Here is a 24,240-nt window from a genome sequence, read left to right as displayed (position 1 = left end):
GGAAATCCCCAAGGAAGAAGAAGTTATAGTTAAAATATTAGATTGCGCTGAAATGGACATGATGACAAGACGATTAAATGATCAAGAAGATACTAAATTTTATGAAACATGGAACAATGTTTATAAATGGATAGATAAGAAAAAATAAGATATATAAATTTATTTTTAGTTAATTTTTTGTATTTATTTTTACCTAGGTGATAACAATATTAATATTAGTTTAAATGTAATTTTTGATGATTATGATATAGTAGTTTATGTATAAGTAACATATTAAGAATTTTGGTTTATATACGTATAGTAGTTGATTTGTTTGATGATTATGATATAGTAGTTTATGTATAAGTAACATATTAAGAATTTTGGTTTATATACGTATAGCAGTTGAAATTAGCTTAAATGTTTTGTTTGATGATTATGGTATATTAGTATAGTAGTTAAAACTACATTAAAGGTATTTTTGATGACTATGTTATATTAGTCTATGTATAAGCAATATATTAAGAATTTTACCTAGTATTTACATTGTACTTAAGATTTGTAAAACTTTAACCCAAAATTATTAGACCTTTTAACATTTAACATATATTCAACTATTCTTTTTCTGTACTTGAATGTATACTTTCAAAAGAAGCGGGGGAAATGCACCCCCATTTTATGTTTAATGTTTGTATGTGTGTCTGTTTATTTCAAGAAAATTAATAAAAAAATTGAAAAAAAAAAGGAAATCAGACATAAAATTCACAACTTACTTACAAACAGTTCACTCAACTACTAGAACCAACAATAACAGTTGGCTATCCTTGTTCCTCCCCCCTATTTTCCCTTCTCTCCCCCTCCTCCTTTTCTTTTTTCTTTTTCTTTTCGTGCTACTATTTGTTGTGATTCAGCCTGAGGCTCCTCAGGGACCGACTGGAGCTCTGCCGAATCCATGCCCAGGGGAGGAGGACAGTGAACAAGAGTGGGAGGACCAGGCAGACGGGGGAGAGGAACGTTAGGAAGAGGAGGAGGGAGAGCAGCCTGAGACCCTGGGGGGGCCCTCTCCCCAGCTAGTAGCCTGGATACATTGGATGAAGACGCACAGGCTATAATAGACATGAGGCAGCGACGTGCAGCTCAAAGACGGGGCCAATTAGAAAGGTATTTCCATCCCTGAATTGGCAACAGCTGGGTTTGGGTGTGGTTCTCCTCAGCAGGGTTGAAAAGGCAGGCCCGCCCTTACAGTATTGTGGAGAGTTATCAACTGGGAGTCCTGTGACCTTGCTTCGATTCTTGGCGTCTCTGATCTTGGCTTGTGGCCTAGAAGTCTGGAAGACTTGGGGGAGGCGTGGGTTTTATTATCTCCAGCGTTGTTTTTGCCAGCAAGAATCCTGTTTTATTGCCTGGCCTTCATGAAACCTCTGTGAAGCTTCATAGTGTTCCTGTCTGTAAGAACAGTTTTTGTTACCTGTGTTTGCTTTCAATTATATAAACTGCCTTTGCTTTTTACCAGTGTGTCTGGATACTCTTTTTGGTTGGTGTTGGCGTCTGGGGGGACCCAGATAGAACACTATTTAATCTATACTCATGTATGACTATAAGCATGCTTATTGATCCTTTTTATTTTAATTGTTTATATTTTAATTGTTCAAATAAAAGTTCTTCTTTTTTTAAAAAAAAGAGTGAGGCAGAGGAGCAAGGGGAGTCTGTTCACAATGCACATATGCGCAGAACTGCCAGAAGGCATGAACAGTCTCAAAGGAGAAGGACTACTTGGGAGTAAGGCTTGGAGATGATTGGCTCCTCCAATAGACTATAAAAGTGGAGGAAACAAATGTGCTCATTGCAGGAAGCAACTTTGTTCAACTCTTACAAAGGTCCTTTCTAATTGGTCTTTGCCAGTGTGTCAAGAACTTGATTGTAAAAAAATATGACTTTAGCAATTGAGTTGTTGAAGCATGGAACTCATTACCAGACTTCGTGGTGTCAACCCCCAACCCCCAACATTTTTCCCTTAGACTTTCCATGGTTGACTTCTCCAGATTCCTTAGAGGTCAATAGAGGGCGAGCATAAGTGCACTAGTGTGCCTTCCGTCCCCTGTCCAATTGTCTCTCCTATATTTTATATATCTTTTCTCCCATCCATATATCCTTCCTCTACTCTTCATTGATGTATTCTATTCTCATTTCTCTTCTTCTATCCCTTCCCTGATATTTACTACTACACATTTTTATTCTCCTTAACTTTCAATTTGTATTGGGCAAAATAAATAAATAAATAAACAAACAAACAAATAAAAAGAAAGTTTGTGTGCTTATCTGCCTTCTTCTGAAAGATTACTGTTGGACTCATTAAAATTGGGAATTATTACTGCTGGGAATGAACATAATTCACAGCCATTAAAATAAAAGAGATTTTTGGGGTGCTGTTTGTACTGTATAATTTATCAGGAAGCCTGGGTCCGAACATATTTCTCCGATTGGATTATACTACAAATTCTAGAATGAGTATCCCTGTATTGAGAGTGACATCCACTTACCTGCCAAATCTGTCTGCCATGTAGCCAGACAAAAGTGATCCCACTAAGGCTCCAAGTGGGAATAAGTCAAGGGTAACTTCCAAGAAGAACATCTGACTATATGGGTCAGGCAACTGGCTTGGTTTCGACACATTAAAAAAGGAGGTAATGAGCTAAGGAAAGAAAGACAGAGATTGGTTTTTAGATTTTTTTTCTAACGTTATTTGTCTCAGTAACGTTAACATTGAGTCAGATTCCTCCTGGGACTGTAAACTAGATGGGAAAGTTGAAAAATGTCCCAGAAGAAAGGCAAATGTAGAAGCAGTATGCTCCGTCCCATAATAGACAAGGCTGCCCTGATAAATCAATCCCACCAGAAAAGACGCTGATTGAGCCACTGCTATCATGTCACCCCTTAGCCCGTCCCATATTTGGGTAGATCGGGTTGCCCTGATAAACTGGTCTAACCAGAAAAAAACCACATTTAATCTCAACAGCTTCCAGGCACCAAGAAAGATCAGTCATGGCATTGTTTAACTCATCAAGGTCAGAGATGCACAGCTGAGTATCATCAGAATACAATCATATTTCACAGCAATGGTGAAGGAGGGTCAACTGCAGCAGTTTTGTGTAGATCAGGGCCTCCCAACCATGGAAACTTTAAGATTTGTGGACTCCAACTCCCAGAAATGCACAACTGGCAGCCTAAACCGCCGGCCGAAATTGCCCCCGGAGCAGGGGGACGCTGCGGGTGGCTCTTCGGAGCCCCGGACTTCCGGGTTCTAAAAAACCCGGAAGTTCGGCTTTTGGCAGCATGCCAGGTCAGCGTGCTGCCTGCTGGTCGCTGGGGGAGGTCCTGGATCGCCCTATTTAAGGGCGATCCGAATAGGACCTCCTCCTTGGTTTTCCTGGAGCTGTAAGCAAACACCCGCCCACCCTCCGCTATTAACAGTGTGTCCTAAGGAGGTCGCCTCGGGGCCGAATAGGAATTTTTTGCAGCCTCCCCTTTAGAGGCGGCCGGTTTTTTGCCACTGACGGTATGGACTGGATTGGTTAAGGGGTGCGGTGCACTTAGATATCAGTATAGGCCTCCCTTTGGTCAATGGGGTTTGGCAGGTTAGGGGCGGAAATGGGCAATTAGAAGTGACTGCACATGCTCCTTTGGGCATCCTTTAAAGGGTGATGGACCGGCTCTCTCCATGAACTAGAGTTTGGAACAACGTCGGGGATTGGAGAGACGATGTCCATGGGAATCACCGGATCCAATTTACAACGGGGATTGGAGGGTGAACTCCTCCCACACGATGAAGGGGCGTGGCTTGGATCCAGGTGAAGGTGGCTACCTTCACCTGGTTCAGCAAGGAGTTTTTGCCCAATGTTGCCCAGGAAGTTTCTGGTAGGAATTTCCGCCCCATTAGTTTTGGCCTCTGCAGGTCCTTAGTTATGTTTGAATTTAAATATTTAAATTTATGCATTTAAAGTTATGTTATTTAAATTTATGTTAATTTAATAAAATGACCCTTATTTAATCCACAATATGTCTCAGCGTCTTTACTCCGCTTCTGGGGCAATACAATCATATTTCACACCAATGGTGAAGGAGGATCAACTGCAGCAGTTTTGTGTAGATCAGGGCCTCCCAACCTTGGCAACTTTAAGATTCGTGGACTCCAACTCCCAGAATTCCTCAGTCAGCAAAGTAAAGAAGCAAAGCTTGCTGAGGAACTCTGGGAGTTGAAGTCCACAAGTCTTAAAGTTGCCAAGGTTGGAGACCTCTTGTGTAGATGTTGAACATGATCAAGGTGACAACGAACCCCACATCCATGATAAAGAAATTTCTTGGAAAAGCAGAGTAATGATCTCATTGTAGGGAAGAAGAGTTGATCTCTAATAAAGAGAGAGATGTGTTGCTTGAACAACAGTGCCTTGTTTAAGACAGTATCAGCTTTTCACGATGCTTTTCTTACCACTTCTGGAGAATAAAGAATCCAGCCGTAGAACCCAAAATGCAGACAGATCACATAGCAGATCAGCACACTGCAAACAAAGTACTTTGATATGCCCTAAGAAGAGGGGGGGGGATAGCAGCTCTTGTTAGGTGAGATAATATAGCCACAGAGTTATAAGAGTGAATTATTGATTGATTGATTGATTGATTGATTGATTGATTGATTGATTGGATTTGTATGCCGCCCCTCTCCGGGGACTCGGGGCGGCTCACAACATAGCAAACAATATTATTATTATTATTATTATTATTATTATTATTATTATTATTTATTGCATTTATATGCTGCCCCTCTCCGAAAACGGAAATATGCAATGTACAAATCTAAAAATTCAATTAATTGCACTAGAAAAGACTTTAAAACTCTACTAACATTTAAAATCATTCATTCCCATTCACACCGCAAAACATACTACAGTGTCCCCTCGATTTTCACGGGGGATGCGTTCCGAGACCACCTGCGAATGTCGAATTTCCGCAAAGTAGAGATGCGGAAGTAAATACACTATTTTGGCTATTAACAGTATCACAAGCCATCCCTTAACACTTTAAACCCCTAAAGTGCAAATTCCCTTAGCAACCATTTAGTTCATTACTCACCATGTTTATTTATTAAAGTTTATTAAAAAAAATATTTATTAAAGGCAGATGAAAGTTTGGCGATGACATATGACGTCATCGGGCAGGAAAAACCGTGGTATAGGGAAAAAACCCGCAAAGTATTTTTTAATTAATATTTTTGAAAAACCGTGGTATAAACTTTTCACAAAGTTCGAACCCGTGAAAATCGAGGGAACACTGTACTTTTGTTGGCCAGGGGGCAACAAACCTACTCTACATTGTTATTTGACTTGCTTTTTCTTGTTTTTTTCTGTTTTTTCTGCATTTATTGTTTTTTTGTTTTTAAAAGAGAAAAATGTTCAATAAAAACTATTAAAAATCATTTTCCTTCTTGCTTTATTTAATTTCATGTCTAATCTATATTCATTCTCTATCCAATGATTAAAAACACTCCCATATCTTATAATACTCCGATTCTTCTTTCCCTTTAATTGCCATTGTTAATCTATTCATTTTTTCACATTCTGATCTTTTCTTAATTATCTCTCCCTTTGCATGTATTTTCCCGTTTCCAATTTACAGTTATAGCTGCAATTATAATCCTGAATAATTAAATAAACATTTTCACTACTATATTTCTCTGACAAAATATTCAACACAAACAGCTATGGTTTCAAATCAATATGTTGCTGTGTAATCTTTTCTAACCACCATTCCAATTTGTGCCCAACAAGTTCTCACTTCTGCCCATGTCCACCACGTATGGTAATATGATCCCGGTGCCTAGTGGCATTTCTAACATTTAGTAGATTTACCCTAAAACATTTTTATCAACCTTTCCAGTGACATGTGCCATCTATAAAATATTTTATACAAATTCTCTGACCCATAGGTGACCTCACTGTCCCTTCAGGATGGCTTTGGTATAAAAAGACCCCCTGATGGCTGCAATGTTGACAATTCTTTAGGAGCCCATAAAAAAGCATTGTTTTGCCATGACGCTATCCATGCCTCAATTAGTTCTTAATACTAATTTTGTTTTTGCTTCTTTAAAAAATAAGATGCATTTTAAATTGACGAAATCTTCCTTCCTTATTCTTCCCTTCTCATAGAAACATAGAAGATTGACGGAAGAAAAAGACCTCATGGTCCATCTAGTTTGCCCTTATACTATTTCCTGTATTTTATCTTAGGATGGATATATGTTTATTCCAGGCATGTTTAAATTCAGTTACTGTGGATTTACTAACCACGTCTGCTGGAAGTTTGTTCCAAGCATCTACTACTCTTTCAGTAAAATAATATTTTCTCATGTTGCTTTTGATCTTTCCCCCAACAAACTTCAGATTGTGCCTCCTTGTTCTTGTGTTCACTTTCCTATTAAAAACACTTCCCTCCAGGACCTTATTTAACCCTTTAACATATTTAAATGTTTCAATCATGTCCCCCCTTTTCCTTCTGTCCTCCAGACTATACAGATTGAGTTCATGAAGTCTTTCCTGATACGTTTTATGCTTAAGACCTTCCACCATTCTTGTAGCCCGTCTTTGGACCTGTTCAAATTTTGTCAATATCTTTTTGTAGGTGAGGTCTCCAGAACTGAACACAGTATTCCAAATGTGGTCTCACCAGCGCTCTATATAGCACGATCATAATCTCCCTCTTCCTGCTTGTTATACCTCTAGCTATGCAGCCAAGCATCCTACTTGCTTTCCCTACTGCCTGACTGCACTGTTCACCCATTTTGAGACTGTCAGAAATCACTACCCCTAAATCCTTCTCTTCTGAAGTTTTTGCTAACACAGAACTGCCAATACAATTCTTGTGTTCATTTTCCTATTAAATGCAGGAGAGATTATGCTTCATTCCAGAGAAGTCCAATATTCTCTCTTCCGTAACGTTGTAAAATTGTAAGCTTTTGTAACATGGCATCTTAGAGTTGTGAAAAGTAAGACACCTTCAGGGATCATTCATGTTCAGATGGGCCCTGCATTTTAATCCACTCCTTTTCAAAGGTTGGTGATCATGTAATGCTGCCTATTTCAGGTTATATGAAATGTTATGTATGTATTAATGTCAATATCTCATCTTTTATAACCTTGTCCTATACCAACACAGAAGTCTTGGATATAAACATCAAACTAGATAGCTAATAATCATAAACCAGAAGATTAGACAAACCACCTTCCAAGCAGTCCTAAGTTCAGACATGTCTTTCGTAGGGAGCTATGAGCAATATAGATCACCTGTTGGGAAATGAGAGGATTGTATTTTATTTATTTATTTATTCATTTGTCCAATACACAAACACATAGGAAGTAAGATAGACATATGATAATATAAAAGAGGGTGAAAGTGAACTTAGAGGAGAGGATATATGAAAGGAAGAGAATATATAGGATAGTTGGAAGAAAGGAAAGACAATTGGACAGGGGACGAAGGGCACACCAGTGCACTTATGTACGCCCCTTACTGGCCTCTTAGGAACCTGGAGAGGTCAATCGTGGAGAGTCTAATGGCCAAGTGATGGGGGTTAGGGGTTGACATAATTGAGTCCGGCAATGAGTTCCACGCTTCGATAACTCGGTTGTTGAAATCATATTTTTTACAGTCAAGTTTAGAGCGGTACGTATTAAGTTTGAATCTGTTGCGTGCTCTTGTGTTATTGCGGTTGAAGCTGAAGTAGTCACTGACTAGTAGGACATTGCAGCATATAATCTTGTGGGCAATACTCAAATCGTGTTTTAGGCGTTGTAGTTCTAGGCTTTCTAGGCCCGGGATTGTTAGTCTATTTTCGTAGGATACAGTGGTACCTCAAGATACAAACACCTCGTCTTATGAACAACTCGTGATACGAACCCGGGGTTCAGAAAAATTTTGCCTCTTCTTACGAACTTTTTTCGAGTTATGAACCGGCGTTCGGAGACTGCTGGGAAGCCGCGCGGCTGTTTTAAAAGGTGACAGCCAGGCGGCGGGGCTTCCCAGAAGCCTCCCGAACGCCGGTTCGTAACTCGAACAAAGTTCGTAAGAAGAGGCAAAATTTTTCTGAACCCCGGGTTCGGTTCGGGAGGTTGCTGGGAAGCCCCCCAGCCCGGCTGTCACCTTTTAAAACAGCCACGCCGCTTCCCAGCTGTCTCCTGAAGCCGAACGCGGAAGTTTGGCTTTGCCGTTCGGCTTCAGGAGACAGATGGGAAGCGGCGTGGCTGTTTTAAAAGGTCGCAGCCGGCCTGGGGGGCTTCCCAGCACCCCCCGAACCCCGAACCTGGGTTCGGGGGGGTGCTGGGAAGCCCCCCAAGCCGGCTGTCACCTTTTAAAACAGCCGCGCGGCTTCCCAGCAGTCGCCGAAAGCTGTTTTTTTGCGGGGGTTTTTTTGGTTGCACGGATTAATTGACTTTACATTGTTTCCTATGGGAAATAATGTTTCGTCTTACGAACCTTTAGTCTTATGAACCTCCTCCTTGCACCAATTAAGTTCGTATCATGAGGTATTACTGTATTCTGTTTCGAGTGGAGGAGTGAAGGACTTGAGTGACATTTGAAATATCCTTACACAGAAGGATTAATCTGCTCTTTGCTCCCTGGATTACTGACCTGCAAATTCTCCAATCTGGGTGGCCTCGTCAATTGCAGTTGTTGCACATATACCTTTTCCAGTGACTTTTTAACTCCTGGACAACTCCCTGTAGTTTTCTTGGCAAGGATTTTCAAAAAGGGTTTGCCATTGCCTACTTCCTTGGGCTGAAAGAGAGGGACTGGCCTAGAGATCCAGTCCCAGAAAGTAAGATGTTGTGAGTTCTAGTCCTCTATGAATTCCAGCTGGGTAACCCTGGGCCAGTCATTCTCTCTCAGCTCAACTCACCTCCCAGGTTAAGGCTGTTGTGGGAACAAATAGGAGTATTATATACATTCACTGCTTCGAGTTACCTATAAAGTATGTAAATCTGTCTGTCTGTCTGTCTCTCTCTCTCTGTGTCCGCCTGCCTGCCTGCACCTACCTACCTACCTACCTATCTAGCTACCTGTCTGTCTGTCTGTCTGTCTGTCTGTCTGTCTCTCTCTCTCTCTGTGTGTATCAGCCTGCCTGCCTGCCTGCACCTACCTACCTACCTACCTATCTAGCTACCTGTCTGTCTGTGTGTCTGTCTGTCTGTCTCTGTGTGTGTGTGTGTGTGTGTCTGCCTGCCTGCCTGCACCTACCTACCTACCTACCTATCTAGCTACCTGTCTGTCTGTGTCTGTCTGTCTCTCTCTCTCTCTCTCTCTCTCTCTGTGTGTGTGTGTGTGTGTGTGTGTGTGTCTACCTACCAACCTACCTACCTATCTACAGTGTCTGTCTGTCTGTCTGTCTGTCTGTCTGTCTGTCTATCTATCTATCTATCTATCTATCTATCTATCTATCTACCTACCTACCTACCTACCTACCTACCTATATGCCACCCCTCTCCAAGGACTCGGGGTGGTAATTAGACTTAGATGAGACTTATTGTCATTTTGATTGTACACTGGTTGGCATAGATCAAAATTAAATTATGTTGCATACAGCTCTCACATGGTCTCCACCTCTAATATAAATGTGAACATTACAAAAGGAATACATACATGCGTGCATACACATTATATATGCATGTACATAGGTATGTAATATATGCATGTTCCCATGTATACTAGAATAAATAGAGCCTAGTTTGGATGTCTACATGAACATGGTGAGAGAAACAAATCTTGTAAGTTTACCAGACAGATGGCATAGGAAGCAAAGTTGTTATTTATTATTTTTATTTATTTGTTTGTTTGTTTGTTTGTTTGTTTGTTTGTTTTGTCCAATGCACAATACATATTGAAGAGAATAGACAAGCAGTAATATATATAAAGAAGAGGACAGAAGAAAAGATATAAAAATAGGGGAGAAGATATATGAAAGGAAGGAAAGATATATAAGATAAAGGAGAGACAACTGGACAGGGGATGGAAGGCACACTAGTGCACTTATGTACGTTATCTGAAGGCCCTGCTAGAAATACTTTGAAACCTCCTCCCAGAAAGAAGCAACAGAAATAGACTGGAGCAAGTTAGACCAATGGTAAAAAAAAAAAACCTGCAAAGAATTAGGGCTTGGAAAACATTCTTCACAGAGAGAAACAATGAAATAACTTGAGAACATTAATAGCACCTGGTTAGGGCTGGAAAGAAACATCTGGAGCAAGTAAAACAATAAAAAAGCAACCCACAAAGACAGAGTTTGGAAAATATTCTTCTTCTCAGAGAGTAACAAGGAATGAGCTTGCAAGCCAGTAAAAGGTGGGAACATTGTTAGCACCTGGTTAGGGCTGGAAATAAACTTCTTCGGAGCAATTTAGAGTAATGGAAAAAAAACCTGCAAAGACTTAGGGCTTGGAAAACATTCTTCACAGAGAGAAACAATGAAAGTGCCTGCAAGGTAAGAGCTGGGGAGATCTTGAGCAGCTAGTTAGGATTGGGACGGGGGAGCTACATTCAGAGTATAAGACCCACCCAAATTATCAGCCTCTTTTAGGGAGGAAAAGGGTGCATCTTATACTCTGAAAAATATGGTATATACGAGGGTCGCCCAGAAGGTAATGCACCATTTCCCCCCCCCCCCCTCAGGCTACAGGTTACCCAGGTTCGCCTGGTGCACCAGTTGCGGCCCTATTTGGACAGGGAGTCATTGCTCACAGTCACTCATGCCCTCATCACCTCGAGGTTCGATTACTGCAACGCTCTCTACATGGGGCTACCTTTGAAAAGTGTTCAGAAACTTCAGATCATGCAGAACGCAGCCGCGAGAGCCATCGTGGGGCTTCCAAGATTCGCCCACATTTCTTCAACACTCCGTGGCTTGCATTGGCTGCCGATCAGTTTCTGGTCACAATTCAAAGTGTTGGTCATGACCTTTAAAGACTTACATGGCAATGGACCAGATTACCTCCGGAACCACCTGCTATCGCATGAATCCCAGTGACCGATAAGGTCCCACAGAGTTGGCCTTCTCCACGTCCCATTGACTAAACAATGTCATTTGGCAGGCCCAAGGGGAAGAGCCTTCTCTGTGGCGGCCCTGGCCCTCTGGAACCAACTCCCCCTGGAGATTAGAACTGCCCCCACCCTCCCTATCTTTCGTAAACTACTCAAGACTCATTTATACCACCAGGCATGGGGGAGTTGAGATAGCTCTTCCCCCCAGGCCATTACATGTTATGCATGGTATGTTTGTGTGTATGTTTGGTTTTATAATAGGGGTTTTTAGTTGTTTTTATTATTGGATTGTACATGTCGTGTTTATTATTGTTGTTAGCCGCCCCGAGTCTGCGGAGAGGGGCGGCATACAAATCCAATAAATTATTATTATTATTAATTATTACAGTAATGATATGAATGCAAAACTTTAGATATACATTATTTGAATTGTCAGGACTGCATGTGTAAATTTTGTGTTTCTTCAGGCAGACAGCGTAGCTGTAGCAGTGTTTTGAAATGCTGTCTGTAAGTGAAGTATGTTACAAGCAGCGTGTCATCATTGGATTTCTTACTGTTTCAGAATAATTTTGTCATGGACAACTGAGTCAAAGGCTTTGGAAAAGTCAATATAGATTGCATCAATTGAATTATCTTGGTCAAGTTGAGTGGTCTAAATGTTTTTACAGTGTAAGAGTTGTAGATTACAGGATAATTTTTTTCTGAAATGAAATTGTTTATTGGAAAGTAGGTTATTAGCTTCAAGGTGGAGTGTAATGGATCGGTTTATGATTGATTCCATAACTTTGCAGGTGACATAACACAAAGAGATAAGTCTGTAATTTTCAACAGTGCTTGGATCTCCTTTTTTGAAGATAGGGATGACTGTGGCAAGTGACCATAGTGTGGACAGGGAGCTAGTATTGAAAGATTTATTAAAAATTATGCTCAGAGGTTCAGCCAAGGTGGAGGAAAACTTTTTTAAGAAGTATGCACATAGTCCATATGGTCCAATAGATAAAGATGTTTTTAGGTTGTGTAATGTTACTGAGGTTACTGACCTCTCAGTAACCTTTCTAATGTTATCTTCTGTAAAATCAATTTGTGTAAGAACATTGAGGTTATTTGTGGTGTGGTTAGGAAATGTTGAATGGTGCATTAATTTCTGGGTGACTCGTGTGTGTGTGTGTGTGTGTGTGTGTGTGTGTGTATGTATGTTTGTCGGTTACATCTTGAAAAAATGACCTGGTTGACTGAGGATCTCCATTGTCATGTTAATAAATAACACACACAATGATCTAAAACCATGGAACAAATCTTAAGGAAACCCTCTAAATTGCTTTAAGCTTCAGGAGAAGGACACTGAAACGAACAGGCCAAATACCTAGACTTACCACCACTTCCTTGTGCCCTTGACTAGGAAACAAGTTGAGATAAGCCTCATGGATTTTCTTCAAAACAAAAGGCCAGGAATTCTAACATTTGCTCAGGAGCCAATCAGAGGAGAGAGCAGTGACAAAATTCCAGGAAGACCTGTTGACAGTTGGAAGTAGAAAGGAGCCTTAAATGGCTTGTTCAGGAAACAGATTACTATAGCACAGGGATAGACAAAATTGGCTCTTCTATGACTTGTGGACTTCAACTCCCAGATTTTCTGAGCCAATCATGCTAACTCAGGGATTCTGGGAGTTCAAGTCTACATGTTATAGAAGAGCCAACTTTTCCTACCCCTGCAAGATCTTCTTGGAATAATTTAGACGAGTTGCCAGAAATAATTAAATTGCCAATAGGGAAATTCGGAATAAAATCCCAGTCTGTTGTAAAAGAACACAGTCGGACTTCAGTTGGGTATTTCTTTATCAAGCCTTAAACCCAACATTTGAAGCAGAATTTTCAAGTCACCCAAAGTTTCCTTGTAAAAGCTACAATGGCAAAAAATATGGTGGAACTAGAAGTCAGGCAAGATGTCCATCTTCCTTCTTCCCCTTCTCCACATTCCTGCCCCCCCCCCCCCCCAATAAGGAGCCAGGAGGATGTGGGCATGGACAGAGAAAGTTTACTTAGTTAGTTAGTTAGTTAGTTAGTTAGTTAGTTAGTTAGTTAGTTCAAAACATGATGAAGGTTACAGAGCATAAACATATAGTTAGTTAAATCAATGAAAGACTAGAATAAAGATATAGGAATACAATATTTTAGCAAACAAATTAATAATACTTTGCTAGAATATTAATCCTAGTGAAGTGGACAAGGCCATGGGAGCTGTGAGCTCCCCCATCTATTCGCTGGCCCCAGGCCCCTCCTGGCTGGTCTCAGCCAGCAGGGAGGTGACATGTGGTTGGATCCGGGTGTTGATCAACAGCTCCTTGAGTGAGGGGTTGTTTCTGCAGCTGCTGAAAGAAGTGGTTGTCCCTGGATCCAACTGAGTTGAAGAACTTTAAGTCAGTCTCCAACCTGCCCTTCTTTGGTAAGGTTGTTGAGAAGGTGATGGTGCTCCAGCTCCTGCAGTCCTTGGATGAAGCAAATTATCTCGACCCTTTTCAGTCTGGCCTGGTCACAGCACTTTGGTCACGCTGATGGATGATCTCTGGTGGACCCGGGAAAGGGTTTATTCCTCTATCCTAGTGCTTCTTGACCTCTCAGTAACCTTTGATACTATTAACCATGGTATCCTTCTGCAACAGCTGGAGGAGTTGGGAGTGGAAGGCACCGTCCTACAGTAGTTCTCCTCCTACCACTCTGGTTGTTCACAGTCGGTGTTAGTGGGGGTCAGAGGTCCTCCAGTAGGCCCCTGCTTTGTGGGGTGCCATAGGGTTCCATCCTTTCCTCCCTCTACTATATAACAATTACATGAGACCACTGGGTGAGATCATCCAACAGCACAGGGTGAGGTATCATCAGTATGCCGATGATACCCAATTATACATCTCCACCCCGCACCAATTTAGTGAAGCGGTTGATGTGATGTGCCTGGAAGCTGGAATTGTCTGGATGGGAGCCAACAGGGTCAGGCTCAACCCTGACAAAACCGAGTGGCTCTTGGCATTTCCTCCAAAGGACCATTCTATCTATCTGCCCATTGTTTGGGGAGGGGGGACTTTAACCCCCTCAGAGAAGGTCTGCAACTTGGGAGGCCTCCTTGACCACCATCTCTCGGTTGTGGCCATGGGGACCTTTGCTAAGGTTTGCCTGTTATACTAGTTGCGGCCCTATTTGGATCAGGAAGCTCTGCGCATGGTCACTTAGTCCCTCACCACCTCCCGTCTCAATAATTGCAATGCCGGGGTGGCACAGCAGGTAGAGTACTGTACTGCAGGCCACTGAGGCTGACTGTAGGTTAGCGGTTCAAATCTCATCACCTGCTTAAGGTTGACTCAGCCTTCCATCCTTCTGAGGTGGGTAAAATGAGGACCTGGATTATGGGGGCAATAGCTTAGCTCTGTTAAAAAGTGCTATTGCTAACATGTTGTATGCCGCCCTGAGTCTAAGGAGAAGGGCGGCATAAAAATTGAATAAATTAAATAATAAAATAAAATAAATAAAATAAATAAAATAAATAAAATAAATAAAATAAATAAAATAAATAAAATAAATAAAATAAATAAAATAAATAAAATAAATAAAATAAATAAAATAAATAAAATAAATAAAATAAATAAAATAAATAAAATAAAATAAATAAATAAATAAAATAAAATAAATAAAATAAATAAAATAAATAAATAAGTAAATAGATAGATAGATAGATAGATAGATGGATGGATGGATGGATGGATGGATGGATGGATGGATGGATGGATGGATGGATGCACTGGGACTACCCTTGAAGAATGTTCAGGGACTGCCAATAGTCCAGACTGCAGCCATGCAAGCTGTCATAAGTGGACCTAGGTACACCCATATAACACCAAAGCTCCGTGCACTGCACTGGCTGCCAATTAGTCTTCAGTCACTATTCAAGGTGTTGGTTATTACCTAATAAGCCCTACATGGCTTAGGACCAGACTATCTACAGGACCGTCTCCTGCCGCATACCTCCCAGAGACTAATTAGATCACAGGGTTGGCCTTCTCCAGGCCCCGTCAACTAAATAATGCAGGTTAGCAGCCTGCAGGTGAGGGCATTCTCTGTGGCTGCCCCGGCCCTGTAGAAGCAACTACCACCCCCTCCCCAATATCCATACTGCTCCCACCTAACTCACTTTCCGAAAGGCCACGAACACCTGGCTTTGTTGGCAGGCCTGGGGGCCGTGACTGTTACCATCTAGCCACAGCTGTATACCATCTACTCAATCTGTATAGTCTGGAGGACAGAAGGAAAAGGGGGGACATGATCAAAACATTTAAATATGTTAAAGGGTTAAATAAGGTTCAGGAGGGAGGAAAGTGAACACAAGAACAAGGGGACACAATCTGAAGTTAGTGGGGGGAAAGATCAGAAGCAACATGAGAAAATATTATTTTACTGAAAGAGTAGTAGTTGCTTGGAACAAACTTTCAGCAGACGTGGTTGGTAAATCCACAGTAACTGAATTTAAACATGCCTGAGATAAATATATATCCATATTAAGATAAAATACAGGAAATAGTATAAGGGCAGACGAGATGGACCATGAGGTCTTTTTCTGCCATCAATCTTCTATGTTTCTAGGTTTCTATGAATTGTGATGATTGACTTGTTATGCATGTGGGTCTGATTGGATATAGTTTGTTAAAGTTTTTTATTCTTAGAATAAAGGTTTTTTTATTGTTTTTATTATTTAATATTTGACTTTTTGTAACAGACTTCAGGGGATAATCAGAACTGCAGAAAAAACAATTGCTGCCAACCTGCCTTCCGTTGAGGACCTCTATACTGCACGAGTCAAAAAGAGGGCGGGGAAAATATTTACTGACCCCTCACATCCTGGACACAAACTGTTTCCACTCCTACCCTCAAAACGTCGCTACAGAGCACTGCACACCAAGACAACTAGACAAAAGAACAGGGTTTTTCCGAACGCCATCACTCTACTAAAGAAATAATTCCCTCAACACTGTCAGACTTTCTACTAAATCTGCACTTCTATTCTACTAGTTTTTCTCATCATTCCTATCACCCATTTCCTCCCATGTTGACTGTATGACTGTAACTTGTTGCTTATATCCTAAGATTTTTTATTAATATTGCTTCTTCATTGCTTATTTGACCCCTGTGACAATCATTAAGTGTCGTACCACATGATTCTTGACAAATGTATATTTTATTTTATGTACGCTGAGAGCATATGCATCAAGACAAATTCCTTGTGTGTCCAATCACACTTGGCCAATAAAAATTCTATTCTTCTATTCTATTCTTCTATTCTTATTATTGTTGTAAACTGCCCTGAGTCCCATGGGATTGGGCAACGTAGAAGTCAAATAAATTATTAAATTAATTGTCAGCTAGGTTGCTGGTTCTGAACTAGAAGGAATAATCCACAGATCAATCAAACTGGTCAGTTGAAGAAAAAACAAGATTCTGTTTTTAATTTTGATTTTTTAAAAAATACATAAATAAACACAAGGGGCACAACATTAGTTCAGAGGGTAAACACTATTTCTTCTCTTTTGTTTCTTGACACGAAGGTTCCTAATTTTCCGTCTCATAATCCTTGTTCTGATATCCTTTAAAGTCTGGTTTTTAGTTTCTGGGATATAGACGTAGACGTAAACAAGGACGCCCACACAGAATGGAGTGAAGAGGAGTAAGTCAAATGATCCAAGTTCGTTCTGAAGATGTAAAATGATTTTTTTTTTGTGAGGAGGGAAAGAGAAATGGTTGTGGGATACTTTATATCAAATATATCCTTATAATACCGGTCAATGACTACTTCAGCTTCAACCGCAACAACACAACAGCACGCAACAGATTCAAACTTAATACGAACCGCTCCAAACTTGACTGTAAAAAATATGATTTCAACAATCGAGTTATCGAAGTGTGGAACTCACTACCGGACTCAATTGTGTCAACCCCTAACCCCCAACACTTCTCCCTTAGACTCTCCACGATTGACCTCTCCAGATTCCTAAGAGGCCAGTAAGGGGCATACATAAGTGCACTGGAGTGCCTTTTGTCCCCTGTCCAATTGTCTTTCCTTTCTTTCACCTATCTTATATATTCTCTTCCTTTCACATATCCTCTCCTCTAAGTTCACTTTTCCCTTATATATATTACTACATGTCTATTTTTCTTCCTATGTATTTGTATATTGGACAAATGAATAAATAAAATAAAAATAAATAAATAAATAAATAAATAATATTTCCATCTTCCCTTAAACATGAACAGAATCCACAATGAGAAGCAGTCCCTCTGCTAATTGTCCCTCAAGTTAGAACTAAGATAATCAAGAAAAAATAGCAAGTGGGGAGAAATCTTTTACTCAAACTTCCTTGAACCCCCAAATATGTTACCTGGACTCAATTCATACATCAAATGAGAAGCTCTGTAAACACAAGTAGATTTAGTTAAAATAGTCTAAGCCAGTCACATGACCTTTAAGCCACCTCCCAGTCAAACTTCAGATCGTGCAGAATACAGCTGTGAGAGCTATCATGAGCTTTCCTAAATACGCCCATGTTACACCAACACTCCGCAGTCTGCATTGGTTGCCGATCAGTTTCCGGTCACAATTCAAAGTGTTGGTTATGACCTATAAAGCCCTTCATGGCACCGGACCAGAATATCTCCGGGACCGCCTGCTACCACACGAATCCCAGCAACCAGTTAGGTCTCACAGAGTTGGCCTTCTGCGGGTCCTGTCAACTAAACAATGTCATTTGGCGGGGCCCAGGGGTAAAGCCTTCTCTGTGGCAGCCCCGACCCTTTGGAACCAACTCCCCCCAGATATCAGAGTTGCCCCCACCCTCCTTGCCTTTCGTAAGCTCCTTAAAACCCACCTCTGTCGTCAGGCATGGGGAAATTGAATTTTTTCCCCTTCCCCCTAGGCTTATAGAATTTATGCATGGTATGTCAGTATGTATGATTGGTTTCTTAAATTGGGGTTTTTTAAAATTAACTTAAATATTAGATTTTATTTACATTGTATTATTATTGCTGTTAGCCGCCCCGAGTCTACAGAGAGGGGTGGCATACAGATCTGATTAATAAGTAATAACTAAATAAAGCCACCCCCACCTGGTCACATGACTGGCAAGCCACACCCACAAAATAAACCATCCCCACAGTGTGGTAGCAAAATTCTGGTTGGACCATTGGGCCATTTTTCGCCACCCCCAGGGTTCAGGAGGCTTTCCTGAAGCCTGTGGAGAGTGAAAATGGCGGAAAAGAAGGCCAAAAATCAACTGGCCGGTGCACACATAGACACTGGAACTGACATAGGGCAAAGCCTCACGTGTCCTCAGATATGCCTCTGGGTGCCACCCGTGGCATGCATGCCATAGGTTCACCATCACTGTTCTAGCATCTCAACAACATTCTTATATTGTGGTGACCAAAACTGGATGCATTTTTCCAAGTATGGCCTTACCAAGGCATTATAAAATGGCATTAACATTTCATGGGATCTTGATTCTATACCTCTGTTAATGCAGCCTAGGACTGTGTTGGCTAACTGTGTTGACTTGACTATTGAACAAGGTACCACATATACTGTACCTGTGCATTTTGTTTTGCTTGCATAATGCAGGCAAGCAAAAATCACCATTGAATTTCATTTTGTGAGATAGCGTCCAATGTTCAAATATGTCAAGATCCTTCTGTATCTTAAGCCGTTTGCCCAGGTTCGCCTGGTGCACCAGTTGCGGCCCTATTTGGACAGGGAGTCATTGCTCACGGTTACTCATGTCCTCATCACCTTGAGGTTCGACTACTGCAACGCTCTCTACATGGGGCTACCTTTGAAAAGTGTTCGGAAACTTCAGATCGGATTAAATAAGATTCAGGAGGGAAGTGTTTTTAATAGGAAACTGAACACAAGAACAAGGGGACACAATCTGAAGTTAGTTGGGGGAAAGATCAAAAGCAACGTGAGAAAATATTATTTCACTGAACAAACTTCCAGCAGACGTGGTTGGTAAATCCACAGTAACTGAATTAAAACATGCCTGGGATAAACATATATCCATTATAAGATAAAATACAGGAAATAGTATAAGGGCAGACTAGATGGATCATGAGGTCTTTTTCTGCTGTCAGTCTTCTATGTTTCTATGTTTCTATCGTGCAGAATTTATTATTTTATTTATTATTTAGATTTGTATGCCGCCCCTCTCTGTGAACTCGGGGTGGCTCACAACAGGCATAAACAAATCGTACAAATCCAAATAGATTCAAATAAATTTAAATATTTAAAAAAGTTTTAAAAAGAACCCCAATATACTAACAAGCACACACACAATATACTAACAAGCACACATACATAAATTGTACGTGCCCGGGGGAGATGTTTCAGTTCCCCCATGCCTGACGACAAAGGTGGGTTTTAAGAACTTTACGGAAGGCAGGGATAGTAGGGGCAGTTCTAATCTCCAGGGGGAGTTGGTTCCAGAGAGTCGGGGCCGCCACAGAGAAGGCTCTTCCCCTCGCTGTGGCAGCGAGGGCCATTGTGGGGTTTCCTAGATTCGCCCATGTTTCTACAACACTCCATGGCCTGCACTGGCTGCCGATCAGTTTCCGGTCACAATTCAAAGTGTTGGTTATGACCTTTAAAGCCCTACATGGCAATGGACCAGAGTACCTCCGGAACCGCCTGCTACCGCACGAATCCCAGCGACCGATAAGGTCCCACAGAGTTGGCCTTCTCCAGGTCCCATCGACTAAACAATGTCGTTTGGCGGGCCCCAGGGGACGAGCCTTCTCTGTGGTGGCCCCGGCCCTCTGGAATCAACTGCCCCCGGAGATTAGAACTTCCCCCACCCTCCTTGTCTTTCGCAAATTACTCAAGACCCACCTATATCGCCAGGCATGGGGGAACTGAGACACCTCCCCCAGGCTTTTATATTTTATGTTTGGTATGTATGTGTTGTATGGTTTAAATTGTTGGGGATTTATATATCTTTTCTTTTAATATTAGATTTGTTCACTGTTATATTGTTTTTATTATTGTTTTGAGCCGCCCCAAGTCTTCGGAGAGGGGCGGCATACAAATCTAATAAATTGAATTGAATTGAATTGAATTAATCCTATCATAATAAACTCTTGTTTAAGAAATCACGCCATTTCCACTAAGCTTCAGAGTCACTCACCTTCAGTTTACTTTTCAACATTTTTAGCATAATATTGGCTAGGTAGAATATAAATCCCGCAATTGAAAGACCTGATGCTCGCGAGGACTGGAGGAACAACTCCAGTGTAAATATCAGTGAAACTATATCTTGGTAGAGAGAAAAAGATTCAAGTTACGGAATGACCTTTCCCATGGATCAGGATCCTTCCACCCTCTCCCCCATCCCCATCTCTTCCCATAACTTGCATCCGCTCCGGGTCTTCGGAGAGGGACAGCAAACAAGTCTAATAAATAATAATAATAATTTATTTCACTTACTTGGTCCTATGGTATATCCAACAAGGAACATGACAATCAGAATGACGCACACATAAGTCAAAAAGCCATCGGCAATCTGCGGGAGAAAATAGGTCAGAATTGAGCAAAGTATCTATGAATTTGCATGTTCAAGGAAGTAAGCACATGCTTTGGACAACTGAGATTCATACTGACCCCATCCTCCCCGCCTTCCGTAAGAGTCTAAAGACTCATCTATGCCGCAAGGCATGGGGCCATTAAACTCTAGTCCCCTGGACAACGAGCATGGGTAGGTCTGTTGTTGAATGGGAATGAGTGATTTTTAAAATGTTATTAGGGTTTTTAAAATAATTAGCTAAATTTATTGGATTTTTAGATATTTATATTGTATATTGTCTTTTTCATATGTTGTAAGCCACCCTGAGTCCTCGGAGAGGGGTGGCATATAAATCCAATGAATGAATGAATGAATGAATGAATGAATGAATGAATGAATGAATGATTAAATGAATGAATGATTAAATGAATGAATGAATGAACGAACGAAAAAACTAACTAACTAACTAACTAACTAATTAACTAACTAACTAACTAACTAACTAACTAACTAACTAACTGGTAAAAGACAGGATAAGATATCTGTTACCCTGGAAAAATTGTCACGCTGACCCCTTAAGGGATAGAATGACTTAAGAAATGACTTAGTAGAATAATTGCTCTCTTATATCTCCTATACCTTTTTTCTATTCCTATATCTCTTCTTCTATTCTTTCACTGATATGTTTTATTCCTATATCTTCTCTGCTATTGTTTCTTAGATATATTTTACTATGAGTATATCCTCTCTAACCTTCATTATGTATTTTACTATTTGTATACCCACTAAAACCCTCATTGTGCATTGCAATGAATGAACGAACGAACGAATGAACGAATGAACGAATGAACGAATGAACGAATGAACGAATGAACGAATGAACGAATGAACGAATGAACGAATGAATGAATGAACGAATGAACGAATGAACGAATGAACGAATGAACGAATGAACGAATGAACGAATGAACGAATGAACGAATGAACGAATAAACGAATAAACGAATAAACGAATAAACGAATAAACAAATAAACAAATAAACAAACAAACAAACAAACAAACAAACAAACAAACAAAGGGCCTCTTGGCAGTGGTGCAAATTGTATAGAAAGTATAAAATGTGTTGTGATTCCGTCTGAGGCTCCTCAGGGAACGGCTGAACCTCTGCCGGCTCCATGCTCAGAGGGGGAGGAGGAGGAACAGGAGGAGGAGGAGGAGGCCCAGGTAGACGGGGAGGAGGAATATCAGGCCGAGGGAGAGGGAGAACAGCCGGAGTCCCCCGGGGTGGAGCTCTCCCCAGCAAGCAGCTTGGAGTCCTTAGATGAAAATGCACAAGCCATCATCAATCTCAGGCAGAGAAGAGCAGCACAACGAAGGGGACAATTAGCCAGATATTTCCAGCCCTAAATAGGCAACAGCTGGGTTTGGGTGTGGTTCTCCCCAGAAAGGCTTTAAAGGCAGACCCACCCTTCCTGTATTGTGGAGTATTATCTTTGGGAGTCCTGGGACCTGGCTGTGATCTTTGGCGTCTCTGATTCTGGCTTGTGGCCTTGAAGGCTGAAACCTTGGGGGGGAAAGCGTGGGTCTTATTCTCTACAGTGGTGTGTGTGCCAGCAAGAAGTCTGCTGTATTGGCTGGCCGTCATGACTCTGCTGTGAAGTCTCATAGCCTGCCTGTTGGGAAGAACAGGTTTTTCTCTGTGTTTATTTTTCAAACTATAAAGTGCTTTTGCTTTTACCAGCGTGTCTGGCTGCTTTTTCCAGTTGGTGTTGAAGTCTGGGGGCACCCAGACAGAACAAAAATGTATGGATTGAAAAATGTGCTTTGCTCTCCTTGTCCTCAATCCACTTGGGAACAGACTTGGAGGCCACCTTTGCAAATGTTTTTTATTTGAAATAAATCTTTGAATTGTGAACCAGACTTGTCTTCTGTATTGTGAGTATTAACACAAAATGCTCCAGTACTACAGGAAGAGGAGCAGTAGGGGGAGTAGAAGAATAACCCATAGCAGCTAGAACTTGACAGAGGGTAAAAGAAAGAGAAAGAGGAGAAGACAAGGAATAAAAATTATCCCCATTGCAGCAAGCGCCTCAAGGCATAATTGTCCAACTACAGCCAGTAATGGGATACCTAGCAGTAAATATCACAGCTACCAAGCTGATAGATTTAAACAAAGAATGCAGAAGGTCCTAGAGGAACTGCCAACAACCACTGAAGAGTTTGCTGCCTTTTTAGGCCCCAACACATACATGTGGGATGAACTCTAGTACTCATTGGGTTTCCTGTTTACGGTAGGGGAAAGACAGTCAATTAGACAAGCAGCTGTGAAATATTGGCAAGAACATCATGACGAAGCAAGTGCAAAGCAAACTCAGAGGCAAAGTTTTCACTGCAAACCAGATGTGGACAATAACATATGATCATATGTTGATCATATGCCACAAGATCATATGCTGCAACGTCCTGCCTGTTGGCGACTACTTCACCTTCAACCACAACAACACAAGAGCACACAACAGATTTAAACTTAATATTAACCGCTCCAAACTTGACTGTAAAAAATATGACTTCAGTAACCGAGTTGTCGAAGTGTGGAACTCATTACCGGACTCCATAGTGTCATCCCCAAACCCCCAACACTTTACCCTTAGATTATCTACGGTTGACCTATCCAGATTCCTAAGAGGTCAGTAAGGGGCGAGTACAAGTGCACTAGAGTGCCTTCCGTCCCCTGTCCTATTGCTCTCCTATATCTCCTATACCTTTCTTCTATTCCTATATCTCTTCTTCTATTCTTTCATTGATATGTTCTATTACTATATCTTCTTTTCTATTATTTCTTAGATATATTTTACTATGAGCATCTTCTCTATAACCTTCATCATGTATTTTACTATGTGTATATAGATATATACCAACTAAAACCCTCATTGTGTATTGGACAAAATAAATAAATAAATAAAACATATTGGCCAATAGGCAACAAATGGATGGCTTGAAACAGATGATTATAGAGGGCATACATAACTGTGTACCTCAAAGTAGAATAATTAGTTATGTAAAGTATTTTGTTTGTTTGTTTGTTTTTGTCAAGTACGTATTGATGGTATATAAAGATATAATAATATTTATATACATGATACTAGTAAAAGAGAAACATTAGGACAGGGGACAGAAGGCACTCTGGTGCACTTATGCACACCCTTTACTGACCTCTTAGGAATCGGGAGAGGTCAACAGTGGATAGTCTAAGGGTAAAGCTGAGGTGGCGCAGCAGGTAAAGTGCTGTACTGCAGGCCATTGAAGCTGACTGTAGATCTGTAGGTCAGCAGTTCAAATCTCAAGGTTGACTGAGCCTTCCATCCTTCTGAGGTGGGTCAAATGAGAACACGGATTGTGGGGGCCATATGCTGGCCCTGTTAAGAAGTGCTATTGCTAACATGTTGTAAGCTGCCCTGAGTCCAAGGAGAAGGGCGGCATAAAAATTGAATAAATAAATAAAATAAATAAAGTTTTGGGGTTAGGTGATGATACTACAGAGTCAGGTAGTAGGTTCCATGCATCAACTATTTGGTTACTAAAGTCGAATTTCCT

The 24,240-nt window shown here is 40.9% G+C and overlaps 2 protein-coding genes across 2 annotated transcripts in view; both read right to left on the bottom strand.

The window, feature by feature from the left end:
• LOC139165480 (solute carrier family 2, facilitated glucose transporter member 7-like) overlaps positions 1-7,278 on the bottom strand; it is a 38,883-nt gene extending 31,605 nt beyond the window's left edge. Inside the window, exons 1-3 of the mRNA XM_070748656.1 lie at positions 7,252-7,278; positions 4,466-4,561; positions 2,520-2,671 (exon numbers count right to left, since the gene is read on the bottom strand). Coding sequence (XP_070604757.1) covers positions 2,520-2,671; positions 4,466-4,561; positions 7,252-7,278 — 275 coding nt within the window. The remainder of the gene's footprint in view (positions 1-2,519; positions 2,672-4,465; positions 4,562-7,251) is intronic.
• Positions 7,279-16,595: 9,317 nt separating this feature from the next.
• LOC139165479 (solute carrier family 2, facilitated glucose transporter member 5-like) overlaps positions 16,596-24,240 on the bottom strand; it is a 36,319-nt gene continuing 28,674 nt past the window's right edge. The window contains exons 10-13 of the mRNA XM_070748655.1: positions 22,563-22,574; positions 20,570-20,645; positions 20,271-20,398; positions 16,596-16,790 (exon numbers count right to left, since the gene is read on the bottom strand). Of these exons, the coding sequence (XP_070604756.1) occupies positions 16,596-16,790; positions 20,271-20,398; positions 20,570-20,645; positions 22,563-22,574 (411 nt within the window). The remainder of the gene's footprint in view (positions 16,791-20,270; positions 20,399-20,569; positions 20,646-22,562; positions 22,575-24,240) is intronic.

The sequence above is a fragment of the Erythrolamprus reginae genome, chromosome 3 (assembly GCF_031021105.1).
Source record: "Erythrolamprus reginae isolate rEryReg1 chromosome 3, rEryReg1.hap1, whole genome shotgun sequence".
Taxonomy (NCBI): Eukaryota; Metazoa; Chordata; class Lepidosauria; order Squamata; family Dipsadidae; genus Erythrolamprus; species Erythrolamprus reginae.
This window is presented reverse-complemented; position numbering and strand designations above follow the sequence as displayed.